This window comes from Xiphophorus maculatus, chromosome 23 (genome assembly GCF_002775205.1).
Source record: "Xiphophorus maculatus strain JP 163 A chromosome 23, X_maculatus-5.0-male, whole genome shotgun sequence".
Taxonomy (NCBI): domain Eukaryota; kingdom Metazoa; phylum Chordata; class Actinopteri; order Cyprinodontiformes; family Poeciliidae; genus Xiphophorus; species Xiphophorus maculatus.
In genome coordinates, this window is record NC_036465.1 from 21,635,765 (window position 1) to 21,649,095 (window position 13,331).

General features: G+C 38.2%; 1 protein-coding gene across 1 annotated transcript; it reads right to left on the minus strand.

Moving 5' to 3' along the window:
* Nucleotides 1-5,925: 5,925 nt before the first annotated feature.
* On the minus strand, nt 5,926-12,918 carry LOC106700141 (melanin-concentrating hormone receptor 2-like). The gene is made up of 2 exons (XM_023328297.1): nt 12,288-12,918; nt 5,926-8,980 (listed from the first exon to the last, which is right to left on the minus strand). Exons 1-2 carry the CDS (start codon nt 12,689-12,691, stop codon nt 8,341-8,343), a joined length of 1,044 nt encoding a protein of 347 aa, XP_023184065.1. The 5' UTR covers nt 12,692-12,918; the 3' UTR covers nt 5,926-8,340.
* Nucleotides 12,919-13,331: the final 413 nt, after the last annotated feature.

Here is a 13,331-nt window from a genome sequence, read left to right on the forward strand (position 1 = left end):
GAATAACTGATTTCAATGTAAAGTGTCTTTGAGTGTCCTAATAAAGCTCTACATAAGTCTGATGTAGTTTCATTTTATTTTATTTAAACTGCGATGGATACAAATCTGGAAAACACACAGTTTCTCTCCTCAGGGGTTGTCTATCCACCCTTAAACTACTGCTTGTAAAGCATGAAAGTGAGCTTTGTGAACCACAAGAGATGCATTGAACAACACACTCTGCTCAAGCATTTAGCCAACAAAAATGGATGCTACCGAGTAACTCATGCTCCTTTTAAATAACCGTTGCGGTATAGCGCTGTCCACAAAAATGGGTAAAATAGCACCGTTAATGTCAATTTACTGCATGACTGATGGCACAGATTAAGCTTACTAAATGATAAAGACATAAAACAAATTATTAAACTTTTAGAATATATGAAAATATATCTTAGTTCAATTCATAAACTGAAACTCTTCTTTTTATAAGGACTCATTACACACAAAGTCACACCTTTCAATCTATTTTTGTTCATGAGAGGATTATGTGTCCATCGCTCTTAATGGTTGTAAATGGCTTCATGGTAAAGCAATGTTGTGATGATGTACTGAACGGGGAGTTTTGGAAAGGTACAGGTGCTTTTTAAAGAGACAGAGGCCAATTTCAAGACATCAGATACAATTGTGACCAAATTATTTCTGATATATATATGCATATATATGCAAATCTCAATCTCGTTGTAATCTGTTGATGACAATGACAAATAAATCTTATCTTATCTATATATGCCATTTTTATAACAACTGAATGTAACTCCATTGTATTATAAAATGATACCATTTGCCTGGAAAAACATTAATAACTCCACTTTAAGTGAAGAACGTTATTCTTAATGTTTTTGTTGAGGTAAGAGGTATATTCATTTTAGCATCTTAACTATGAAGACAAGACTGAAGTTAAAAGAGACAAACTTTTTGCAAAATGCAAGCTTTCAGCCTTATAAAGTTTTGATTAACTCCTTCACATTCCAACCTGCCTTTGCATTGGTATTTATTTTATAATTTGATTTGAGGGTGCAGGGTTAAACATTAACACACTGACACCCAAATCCTTTCAGGTTTATTTGGTCAGGATCTGTTCATCGGAATTAGTTTGCTGGCACGGTGATCTTTATCGTCAGCAGCATCTTTATGAAGAGATTCTCCTGCAGGCACAGAAGGAGCAAGTCACAGTCATATTTTCACACATGCAAAACATGGCTGAGTTGATGCTTGCCAAGTAACAAGTTGTTTCAATGCTGTTGATGCACTCAGAGGTTTAACTGCACTGCAAGCATTATAGATCCTGTGCTTTGATTTGCAGGATGCAGCAAGATGAAACGTTGCATTCGCTGGCATATTTGTTGTCGCCGCAGCAATAAAAATATATGTCATTGTGAATTTTCGCTTCAATTTGAATCAATTGCTGATCATTTTTTGTAGAAAAGTGTCATGTTCCATGTTTTTCTGCGTTTATTTCGAGTTTTCTGTCTCTCTGTGTCTCCGTGTTGTCCTGTTCTCCCCTCGATTACTCCCAGGTGTTTCTCGTTCCCTAATTACCCCGTGTGTATTTAGTGTCACCTGTGAGTCTGTGTTTTTGTCGGGTCCTCGTCTCACTTGGCGTTTGCTCAGTCGTGTGTTGGCATCTAGTCCATTCGTATGCCTTGTTGCTTCCTGCGTTGAGCCCTGGATTCAGCTCAGCAGTGCTGCCTCGGTTTTTGGGCTGTGTTGGATTTTTGTTTGTAACTCTGTGCATTAAAACCACCATTTTTACTCCGTACCTGGGTCTACAGCGTCTGCCTCACCACCACACCCCGCACTTCATGACAAAAAGACTAGTGCTCTTTACTATCTTTGGGACCATTTTTAATTGTTTTCTTTTTTTTTTCCTTTACAAATTATTAAACTTTTCTGCATTTTCCATAAATGATTTTAAAATTGTCCCCATGCTTTGCTTTTTCCCTTCATGACTGTATGCACTTAAGAAATAGTAAAATAAAAAAGCAAGTTCACTTTCATTTTCAATTGTACCTGATTTAAATGGACTAAATTGCACATCTGTTTTTTTTATTTGCAAACAAGACTACAAAGGTTCCTAAACTAAGAATTCTGCATTTACTGGGGTGTGAAAACGTGTTTGTTCCCTTCCTGATTTCTTCTTTTTTTGTTGTTGCATGTTTGTCACAGTTAACTGTTTCAGAAACTCAAACCAATTAAATATTAGTCAAAGACAACACAAGTATACACAAAAGGCAATTATTTAATGAAGATGTTTATTATTAAAGGAGAAAATAAATCCAAACCTATGTAGACAGCACAGGACTTGGCCTTAAAGGAGATGAAGAGGAGCAGATGGAGGAGGATGGAGAAGAATAAGAAAATCAGGAAAAGAAAAGGAAACATTAGCAGACTTTCCTTTTTCTTCCTTCTTTTCCTTCCTGCTCCGCCTCTCCCTTTCCTACGCTTTGAATCCACATCACATTCTTCTCCTGTTATGCCTAAGTCCCGTGTCGGCCATCACCAGACTGAGCTGAAAATCTACTCAGGAGAGTTACCGACTCCAATTCACAAATACATTCACTAAGTAAAAACAAGCACTACATTCTGGCGAGTGCATATGGACGGGTGGAGGATTCTGTTTTACTGCACACTGTGCTGCGTTCACTGGACCATGAATAAATGGGAATCTAGCAGCGGCTACTGCTATGCGCAATCTCTCCTCAGAGATTTTGTCATTAATGTAACGCCATACAAAGCCCTCTATGTGTGTTTATAAACGTGGCCAAATAATTCCTCAAGACATATAAAATTCGCCTGTTATTGTACAAGACAAGCAAAATATGCAGAACAAATCATCTTGTTGAGATAATTGATTTATTAAATAGAACAGGTTGTAATAAACACATATATTTACCAGCATCTACAGTATCTACAACAGAATTATGCGACAATGAGGGTTTAATTTCACTAGACCAGCCTTAGAAAACCTGACCTTCACCATAAAACAAGAGCTGACCAGTAACATGCGCTACATTCACACAACTCAAACAACCTAAGAATAAATGAGGGATTTGTTTCTGCCCACATCTCTGTTCTGATCCAGAAATTAAAACATGCTCCAGTAATTTTATCTGCAGCTATTTTCTCAAGAATACTGAAGTAGGGACACATTGTTTTGTACTATTTTGTTCAAACTTGCCAATATAAGAAGTTTGAACGAAAGTGATAAAAGCACATTTAATGAAATTAATTTAAGATAGCAGGTGAGAGAAGATGAAAAACAAACTGAATCCAACTCCACAGTTGAATAAGAAAACCAACATTTCCAAACTTTAGCTTGGACTGACACACAGCTCACTCTATTCTAAACAGCCAGAAAGGTTAGCATTGACTCTGACACCCTCCAAAATATTATGAAAAGAAAATCTACAAGTGAATTCAATTATTTATTTACTGAGTTGCTGCAGCAGTTCTCCCTCCAGCAGTTCCTGCCCTTGCCCGCTCTGATACTCCTCTGTGTGTTGGCAAAGTAAATTTAGGTTCTCATTCAGCTACTTCCTCGCTTGAGAACATCAACACACATCTTCCTTACACGAACTGCATGTTCGGATAATTTGTTCAGTGTCACTTAGTATTTAGACTCTGAGAGAACAGGAAGCTACAAAATAAATTACATTTATTTTCGTTACATATTCTGAAAACCATATATCCGCTTCACTACAACACACTACTTGATGTTGATTTGCCTTAAAACTCAAAGTCAGAGACACATGAGTAACAGACTCTGTAAATCATACAGACATTTTCTTATATGTGCATAGAACACCTTTCATAATTTCATGGTACTTCTTTAGCTGCCGTCCAATCCTGAGACGCACGTCCTTGAGATCTCGTCACCATCTCTTGACTGTAAGCAGTGAAGAAGAAGAACTGTGGAGGAAATCATGAGATCTCACTGTTTGTCCTTGGAATGAAAGGACTGCTGCTGGGTTTATTGAGTTACAGCTGGAATGTGTTTTTGCTGCAGCACAGGTGCTGCTGGTGGAGGTCAGAGGTTTCTTAACTCTTACAAGAATCTAGGGGAGTGGGAGCTGTAAAACCACACTGAGTGGGAATTTTTTTTTTTTTTTTTTTTGCAGTTCATTGAGATAATTTATACAAAACAATCGTAGGAGGAGGAACAATTTCCCCATGTGTTTGGCACAAAAGCAGCTTTGATTAGACATTTAAGAGCGTGTTTTCCTCGGGAACGTAGGCCCCTAACCATCATCACTGTTTACTCTACAGATTCAATTATCACACTTTATTTTATGAGCTACTGTAGAAACTCCATGAGCTTCTATTTAAGTTAAAGATCATTTTCAGATTTGCTACTTAACTTTAATCGTGTTTGTCTTTCCTGAATGACAGTTGTGCTCTGCTCATCCTTTCCTGTCAACTTAATTAAATGGAATGCCTTATTATATGCTGGCAAGACTTAAAAAAAGAAGTCTGACATTTCAAGAAGTTTTATCACTTTCATTTTTAGGATTTGGATAAGAAGTTTGATAGCACTCCCACGTCAGCAGAGCAACTAGATATGAAGCAGCAGCATATCTGGCTCTGACAATAAAAATCATTTCGGCTCCTTTTGTATTTGTCAATGAAACATGTCAAAACAATGAAGGCAACTTTTCTTATTTTTTTGGAGCCTTATTTTCTCAGCAAAATATGATATAGGATCATATTTTCTGCGGATAAGAGCTTTATTTCAACTATAAAACGCAAAATGGCTTTAAAAATAATTCTCATCAGCAGTGCACCACAAGGCAGTAATTCTACAAACCTAACTCCTAAAAATGTTATGACACCCTCCAGAAGATGAGTCAGAGTGTGAAACCTTTGGCGACATCGTTCTGAAGCTCCTCACATGATACAAAACAAGGATGTGCTCATATCCAAGGTCACTCGAGGCGACAGTTTGTGTGCCGTACGATGAAACGAATGTTATGCCATTGCTAAGTGAAGAGGCTTTCAGCAACACTATAACTGACAGGAGTTCTTGTTTTATATTAGTCCCCTTGTACAGCCTCCCTTCCCATTCACCACAGTCTGCTGCTGGTGTCATAAAAAAGAAGAAGAGCTTGAGAAAAACACTATGGAGCAAAGTCCGCTGGTTTTATGTGGTGTGGTTGAAGATGAATCTGGAATACACCATCCCCAGTTATGAAGTAATAACATTTAATCTATTAGATTAAAACCACAGCCAGCCTTGGGAAGCTGGGATGGTAAAATGCAGACCTCAAGTTTGTCATTTGTGAGCATTTGAAAACCACAGCAACTAAATGCAGCAGTGTTGTACAAGCCATATATATATATATATATATATATATATATATATATATATATATATATATATATATACCTATTAAATGTGATTTCTTGGTTTTCTATTTTTAATCAATTTACAGAAATCTGACATAATGAGTGTCTCTGTGTAGAATTTCAAAGAAACAGATTAATTTAACACAATTTGGAAAAAAGGTGTAACATAATATCAGAGTTAATTCAAGAATGGATGAACTCCTGAACAGACTTTGCTTGAACTTTAACTGACTGTTATCAAAATATGAAGACATTGAGTATTTTTGTTTCAGTGTACAAGTTGAGAATTTTAACTAAGGTGAAATTTAACATTCAGAAACAGGATGACTAATTACAGTGTAAAATTACTCTCAATTTTTTATAATCCTCACAACAGATATTCAGCTTTGAGTTCTGGTTTGTGCATGAGGAGCAACAAACTCTGGGGAGCCCCCTGTTGGCCTGGAGGTCACTTACAGCTAGTTTGTTTACATATGCCTTGCGTTGGGTAGATTCAAATAATAGAAACCATCTTTGTATTTTCAATGTTTATTTAAGGATGGAAGGTAACAAAAGCAAATAATAAAATACAAGTCACATTTTCACTAACTACAAATTTCCACAGATTTTACTAAGCCTTGATTGAAGTACAGGGAAGGACTCTTACAGACAAAGCAAAGCACTTCTGGGGGAACATCTGCAGAAGCAATCTGGGTCACAGTACATCACATTTAGTGCTCGAGTGCCACAACAAACATTAAGACACTTTACAAGACGATAACAAGAGCATTAAATCAGGAAAAACAGACGAGAGGAATGAAACAGGAACATGTTTGGTTTCATAAACAACTCTTTAAGTCTGAGTTAGTTACTCCACGTTGACAACTTGCTTTAATTTAACTTGAGCAAATCCCACAAAACAAAGTCATAAACTAAGTGAAAATTATTTTTCAAACGATGAATTAAAATGACCAGAGACCACTTGGTGCTGATCAGTCATTTTTTATATTCAGGAGCAATTTTTGAAAACATTATCAATCCGTTTCATTGCTCCTCGCATTATGCTGTATTTTTTAAAACAATAATAAAACAGTCCTTAAACATTTATTCACTTGTTCTTGACCCATTTGTCATACTTTATTTTAACATCTAATCATATTTAAGAAATAAAGTAAATCTTTTTCTGTACATTTTCTCTCATTTTATTCTCCACCTGACCGGACGATGATGCAAAAATTATATCAGTCCCTTACAGTGTTTATCTATGAAATATCACTGGTTGTTTGCTGAATTCTTTTTGAAAATAGTTTCGTAGTCACAGAAATACACAAGTAAGATACAGAAAACAACACAATGACATGATAAATTACTAATGCAAACACCTGCTTCAACTATACATATATTTTACCCATATGTCAATGTGCACATGTAGTGCCTTGTAAAAGTATTCACACATATTGTCACATTAAAGCACATTACTGGGACTTTAAACCTGCATACGGAAATGCATGAATGTTTTAAAAAGTCCTATTTGCAGTTTTTCCCCTAAAACGATGTCGCAGCAAAATTGATCTTTTTGGCCCACATGCAAAACTGTGTGATAGAAGCTAAACACTGAACGCACCGTCCCCTCAGTGACAAACGGCGGTGGCAGTATCATGCGGTGGGGGTGAAAAGTGGTTCTAAAAAGTGTTAACTCTGGGGAACTGAAATTAAAAGGCGCAACATCGTACAATTTTCAAACCAGGTATCCTTTTCCTCAAACGTCTGCGCCTCGTTGTGACGGTCTGTCCCACAAAATCTCATTAAGATACAATAAAGTTTGAGCTGACAGAATGTGAAACTGTTCAAAGGAGGTGAATACTTCTGCAAGACTTCATCTCCTAAAGTCACATGTACGTTAAATACACGTCGTCTCTCCTGAGGCATGTGGCTCCAACATTTCAATACAGCATCAGAATGTTGTGCTGTAAGCAGTCAGAGGATACTTAACCACGGTAATAACTGCACAGACTGAGAGATCACTGAGTGCTGCTGTATGTTTTCCTTCGTAAAGCAGTCCCTGAGAGGAGTTTCCCGGTACAGCGTTCAATATTTGACGTCGGAAACTGACAGAAGTGGGCCGAACACTGTGTGGCTCTGCACTCATGATAAATAAATGTTGTATTTTTCTTTAAATATAACATTTCTTACAAACACAATTCGTCGTTACAACAGGCTATAAATACATTACTTTCCCCATTACTAAGCACTTTATAAATCAAATCCTTTAAAGATCCTCTCTGATATGCTGAAAAAACATAGCCAGAGACAACTATATATTATTTTTCTGTATTTGTGTGTTTTTCAATAATAAATTCTATTTTATTATTATATGTGGGCTTTATTCACAATTAAAGGACCCAGACACGAACGAGAACTAGCTCTCACAGGCTTGGACCACTGTTAAACGGACCCTTTACTACACAGTAAATCGAATTTACAAGTTATTTCCATAAAATGCTTCCCTCGTTCTGAGCTACAACGTTTTAAAACCGTGGCAAGAGGCACAGAAAGCTTTACGGCTGCTCAGTTTCAAAACAGAGCAGCTCTTATCTGTATCAGTAAACTGTGGATTATTGAGACTGCTGGTTACAAATCATGAGCCCTTATAGTGACTTCTTGATTGGATTACTTACAGCAGATCATGTCTGTTCAGCCAGAAGACGCCACGGTAGATACTGGTGAAAGGACCAGTGAAGCTGCGCCGTGGAATTCAGTGCATCATGAGCCGACCAGCTGTGTGCGGCCTGTGCTTTCTGAGGATTTATCCAAAAAATGACAGTGCCTTTATTTGAAGTTTATTTTATTAAAGCTGGATTTGATGCTGCTGCTGCTGCTTCAGGGATTTTTTTTCTTCTTCTGTGTATTAACAAATCCATTTACAATTCTAAAAATGATGTCCACCACCTATTTGTTACAGGGTATAAATGAAGCTGACTAGATGACCGTAATGCGGTAGTTGGGGTCGTTTGCCGTGCTGGAGCCGTCGGCTTTGACCACGGTGACCTTGGAGGAGTGCTGCGAGCTGTGCAGCGCGTTCCGCCGGCACAGGCGCTCGCGGTAGTTCTGGGCGAAGAGGAGCAGCATGAGCGGGTTGATGCAACTGTGCGAGTAGCTGAGGCAGATGCTGATGTTGTACGCGTAGACGAACGCGATGGTGGGCCGGTTGTTGCTCAGGTTGATCACCTGGATGACGTGGTAGGGCGACCAGCAGATCAGGAACAAGGCGATGACCATCAGCACCATTTTGGTGGCCCTCTTGGCCCACACCGACTGCTTGCGCTTGACCCGGCGGATGGAGCTGAACACATGGTAGAGGGTGAGCGAATAGAAGGTGCTGATGATGATGAGCGGAATGATGAAGCCCAGGATGGACTGGTAGAGCGTGTACCAGTACATGTCCTCCGGCCCGTCCAGGAAAATCATGCACACCTCCATGTGCTCCCTGCTGATCACCTTGGCGTAGATCATGACGGGCACGGTGAGAAGGACGCTGCCCAGCCACACCAGCAAGTTGATTATGATGGTCCACTGCACGGTCCGCCGCTCTGAGCTGGGATGCACAATGGCGATATACCTGAGAGGAAAAGAGATTAAGATATTTATACCATGAAATAGAGAATCAAGATGATTTTTTCCAGTGCATGACATAGATTCTTAGGCGGTCATGTTAATGCTGGAGGATCTTGAAATCAGGATGAGACAAACTGCACTACATTAAAATTTTGTTTCTCTGTCTTGATGAAAAGCTATATATTAGGGAGTGCTTGCAGATTTATAATAAGATTAGATTCTTCCAGCTCTCTGCTTTTATTGCCGAGAGCTGGAAAACCATGCAAGAAAAAGAGCAATTTAAGTGCAGTAAATTACATACATTATAATATACAATTTTATATATATTATGTAATAGTTTTAGTATTGTGTCTTGGTCTTTGTTAAGATTTTCTATGACAACAATTTTGCAATTTTCTAAATGACACTCTGCTGAAGCTTTAATAGCTGAGAAGATTCTAAAGGATGAATAGGAAAAGGAAAATGACTATGTGCTTGAAAGGAGACCTATTGTGATAAATTCATTTTTCTGCACGATTTTTTACTTCCGTTTTTCGTCTCTCCACCTTCTAAACAATCCGAGTGCTTAACAAAATAACCACCAAACCTTTTTCTGGCAATACGTTCATGTTTTTTTGGTGACTTGAAAACGAACCATTTCAAAAACTACCCACTTGTTAAGTCACAATTGGGTGGCACAGCCCCATTTACTACCAACCTCAGCCAAGCCCAGCCTCTCACCTAGCAACCCAAGCAGAGCTGAACAATGGCTGCTGGAAAAGACAAGTGTTTTGTTGTTGCACCTTTGATGGTTGTGCAGGAGGCTCTACTACTTCTGCTTCTAGGTCTGCCTAAAGGTCAAAGGTGCATGGTTGTGTAAAGGTGCATCTGTGTGCAGCAAGGTTTAGCTGGGCGTGGCCACACCAACTTTTTAGATTTAAAGTGACAAGAGGTCCTAAAACAGTTCCTTCTGAAAGCTAAAAATAGGCAGAACTGATCAGGGGAAGTCTCATTGTCTGAGGATTTTTTTTGTCATAAAATATAATGAAAATGTTTTGTTCAGCCCACAGACCTATCCAAGGAAGCGTAATAGATCCCCTGTAATGAAGAGAAACTAAAAGCTCGGAGTCTGAAACTTATTTATTTCTATTTCCATGATGGTCAAAAAAAGGACACTTCTCTTGAATGCTGCAATGTCTTTTCTAGCAGAATTTTTTTCTAAAACATCTGATCAATATTTAGATGGTGTTAGATAATCAAGCCAGATATGCAATTTAAAGTGTTTAAATTTATAACATCCAAAGACAAGACGTGAACATGAACATTTTAAATCTAAAATGCTGGTTTTACGAGGCTTTAGAAGTCAGAACAGTTTTATTATCTCATTTTGTATTGAAAGCTGCTTTAACTTTGCACTTCAAAGCCGTCCTCTACTTTAAATCAGGTGAAGATTACATTCTTCCGTCAAACTGCTGCTTATAACATCTTTGTTTAAAGGTGACGTAGTTAGGGTTAGAGAAGTGTTTGATGATTTTAAGTGACTTTCTATGTCTGTGTGTATAAAAAAAAATTGTAGGTTTCAAGATGGATGGATTTTTGTTTTCATGATTTCATGACGGGCAGTATAAGAGTTGTTTTCTGAACAGTTCCTTTCACAAGACACAATTTGCTGGATAATGACCCTCTGGACATCTACATAGTGCAGCATTCGTGCTCTGAGGCCAACCCCTGCTCCAGTTGTTCCTGTGAAACTGATCCTTATCAGTTCAGAATGACCAATATAATTGTTCCTGATGTCCTCAGATGGTAAACATGGAACCTGGATCATTTATTTAGAGAACATTGTGTTGCCATTGTGTGTTACACAACAGTCTGCGTTGTAGCTCTTGCAGTACTATTTTGAAAAAGCATGAAACTTCACTGACACCCACTCATGTATGCAGTTTTTAAAAAATCAATTAAAGAGGCAACTGGATATTAGATATAAAAATTATTCTAGTTTTAATAGCCCATGTCAATTTGGAAAGATAATGTTTACTGTCACATGTTAAATACTGCATTTTGATTTGCATCCCTATGCACAAAACCAGTTTTCAATTGATGACACGTCCAGCAAACCACACTAAGAGTCATGATTCCCAAATGGAGAAAACTTGGAACAGTGACTGAGTGAAGAGGTCACAAAAGAGCCCAGAATGGCACCTAAACCAGAACAAGGCTGGATCTCTCCAACATGGCTGAATTGAAGTAAATCTGCCAAGAAGAGAGAACCAAAATTCCTCAACAAAAATTGTAAAAGACTGATTGCCAGTGAAATCCTTGATGGCATTTGTCAGGGGTGGAACAACCCAACCAAACAAGTGTTTAGGGTGAAAGTATTATTTTGTGTCATATCCCTTAATAAATTAGAAAACTGCATTTACGGTATTTACATAATTTTGTCTGATATTAAATTTAAGCTGATGATCTGCAACATGGAAGTGAGACAGCTAAAAGAAAACAAATCTGTAAAGCACTATGTGAGTTGTATTATGAATACATATGTAATTTTGGTTTGATTCAGAGAGCTTCTGTGTTGGAGTGAAAATTAATGTTTGAACAAAGCTTTAGTTAGAAAAAATATAATTCCTAAAGTCAAGTCTGCCAACAAGCTTTATCCTGAACACGTCATTGTCATAGAATGTCACATTTAGCTGTGGTTGCAATGGAAAAGGTTTTAGAAAACAATACAAACATTTATTACTATTACAACTATATTTCACTTTAATCTCAAACCAATTGATCTGTTTTTCTTTTTTGTTTGTTTCTTTTTGGTTTGTTTTTACTGGTTTGGAGAGATCAAAAGTAATTTTAATAATTAGAAGTAAACCAATGTAATTGAGTTGGTACATTTTAAATAGATGGTTGGAATTTGACTAATTTATTAAACTTTTAGCAATAACATAACTTATTCTCAGAAACTTGTTAAATCAAATTTACTGTAAATTGGAACAGTTTGTGTTATTAGTGTAGTAAAATAAATCCTAACTCAGAAAATTTATTGACACATACACCCCCCCCCCCGCCCCCCACACACACACACACACGCACACACACACCCACACACACACGCACACACACACACACACACACACACACACACACACACACACACACACACACACACACACACACACACACACACACACACACACACACATATATGTATATATAGGCTATATTGCATTCCAGTCTGTTTTTGTCTGTTTCCAGTCTGTTTTTGCTTGTCATGTTTTCATGCCCTTACATATTTTTAAATAAGCGGATGTACTGAGACTTAAGTTACCACTTACCGGTCAATGCACAGCACTGTAACTATCCCCACGGTGGTGAACTGGTTGCTGACATCCACCACCACCACCGCCTTGCACATAAAGTTTCCGAAGACCCACTGCCTGTCCCTGACCAGCTGGTGGATGTTGAAGGGCATCACCAGCAAGAACAGCATGTCAGCTATGGCCAAGTTGAGCACGTAGATGTCCGAGACCATCTTCTTCTTGCACGCTGCGACCGCGTAGATCACCAGCGCGTTGGCGATGACTCCGACGGAGCACAGGATGCCGTAGATGGAGGGGAAAATGTGCATGAAGGTGGTGATGTCGATGGGGTTGTAAGGCGCGGCAGCTGTAGTTAGACATGACAAATCACTAAAGTTGGACGATGTTTTGTTTTCGCAGATAATGTCCGTTTCATTCATCTTTAGGTGCCCGCGTTATGAAAATGCAGACTGCAGCTGCCGTCTGCTCTCCAAACTTGTGCGTAAAACTTAATTCCTCACTTTCCCGTTAGCGGCGCCAGTCGGCGTCAGATTTTGAGTCAAAAAGTAAAAAGAAAAAAAAAAATAAAGTAATGCGAGGATGACTACTAGAGCAACAGATGGCATATGAACCAGCTGTGATCTGGCCAGTAACTGCGCTCAGCTGCTGTGGCTGCTCCAAATGCGCTGAGCGCCTCAGTGGACGTGCAGCTCCCCTCCCTTCTGTGATCATATGTGGGTTGTGTGTGTGACACAAGCAAGTGAATAGAATGCTTTTGAACTGGACATCAACCCCAACTTCAAAGTCAAATCTGATTTTATTTGATGAACTACATACTTTTTGCATGACTACACAAATACACTAAAAACTGTTTTCTCACTTGGCGTTTCACGGGATCTTCTACCCCAATATAATCAATCAATAATGTAAAGTATATGGTTACTTTATATTTTCTGCTGCTTAAACAGTAATCTAAAACCAGGGTGATTTTTTAAAATTGAATTCATTCTCATATAATGTATTACTCTGCAGTTAATACGAGGTATTAATTGTACCTCGTATAATTAATACACTTCTAAT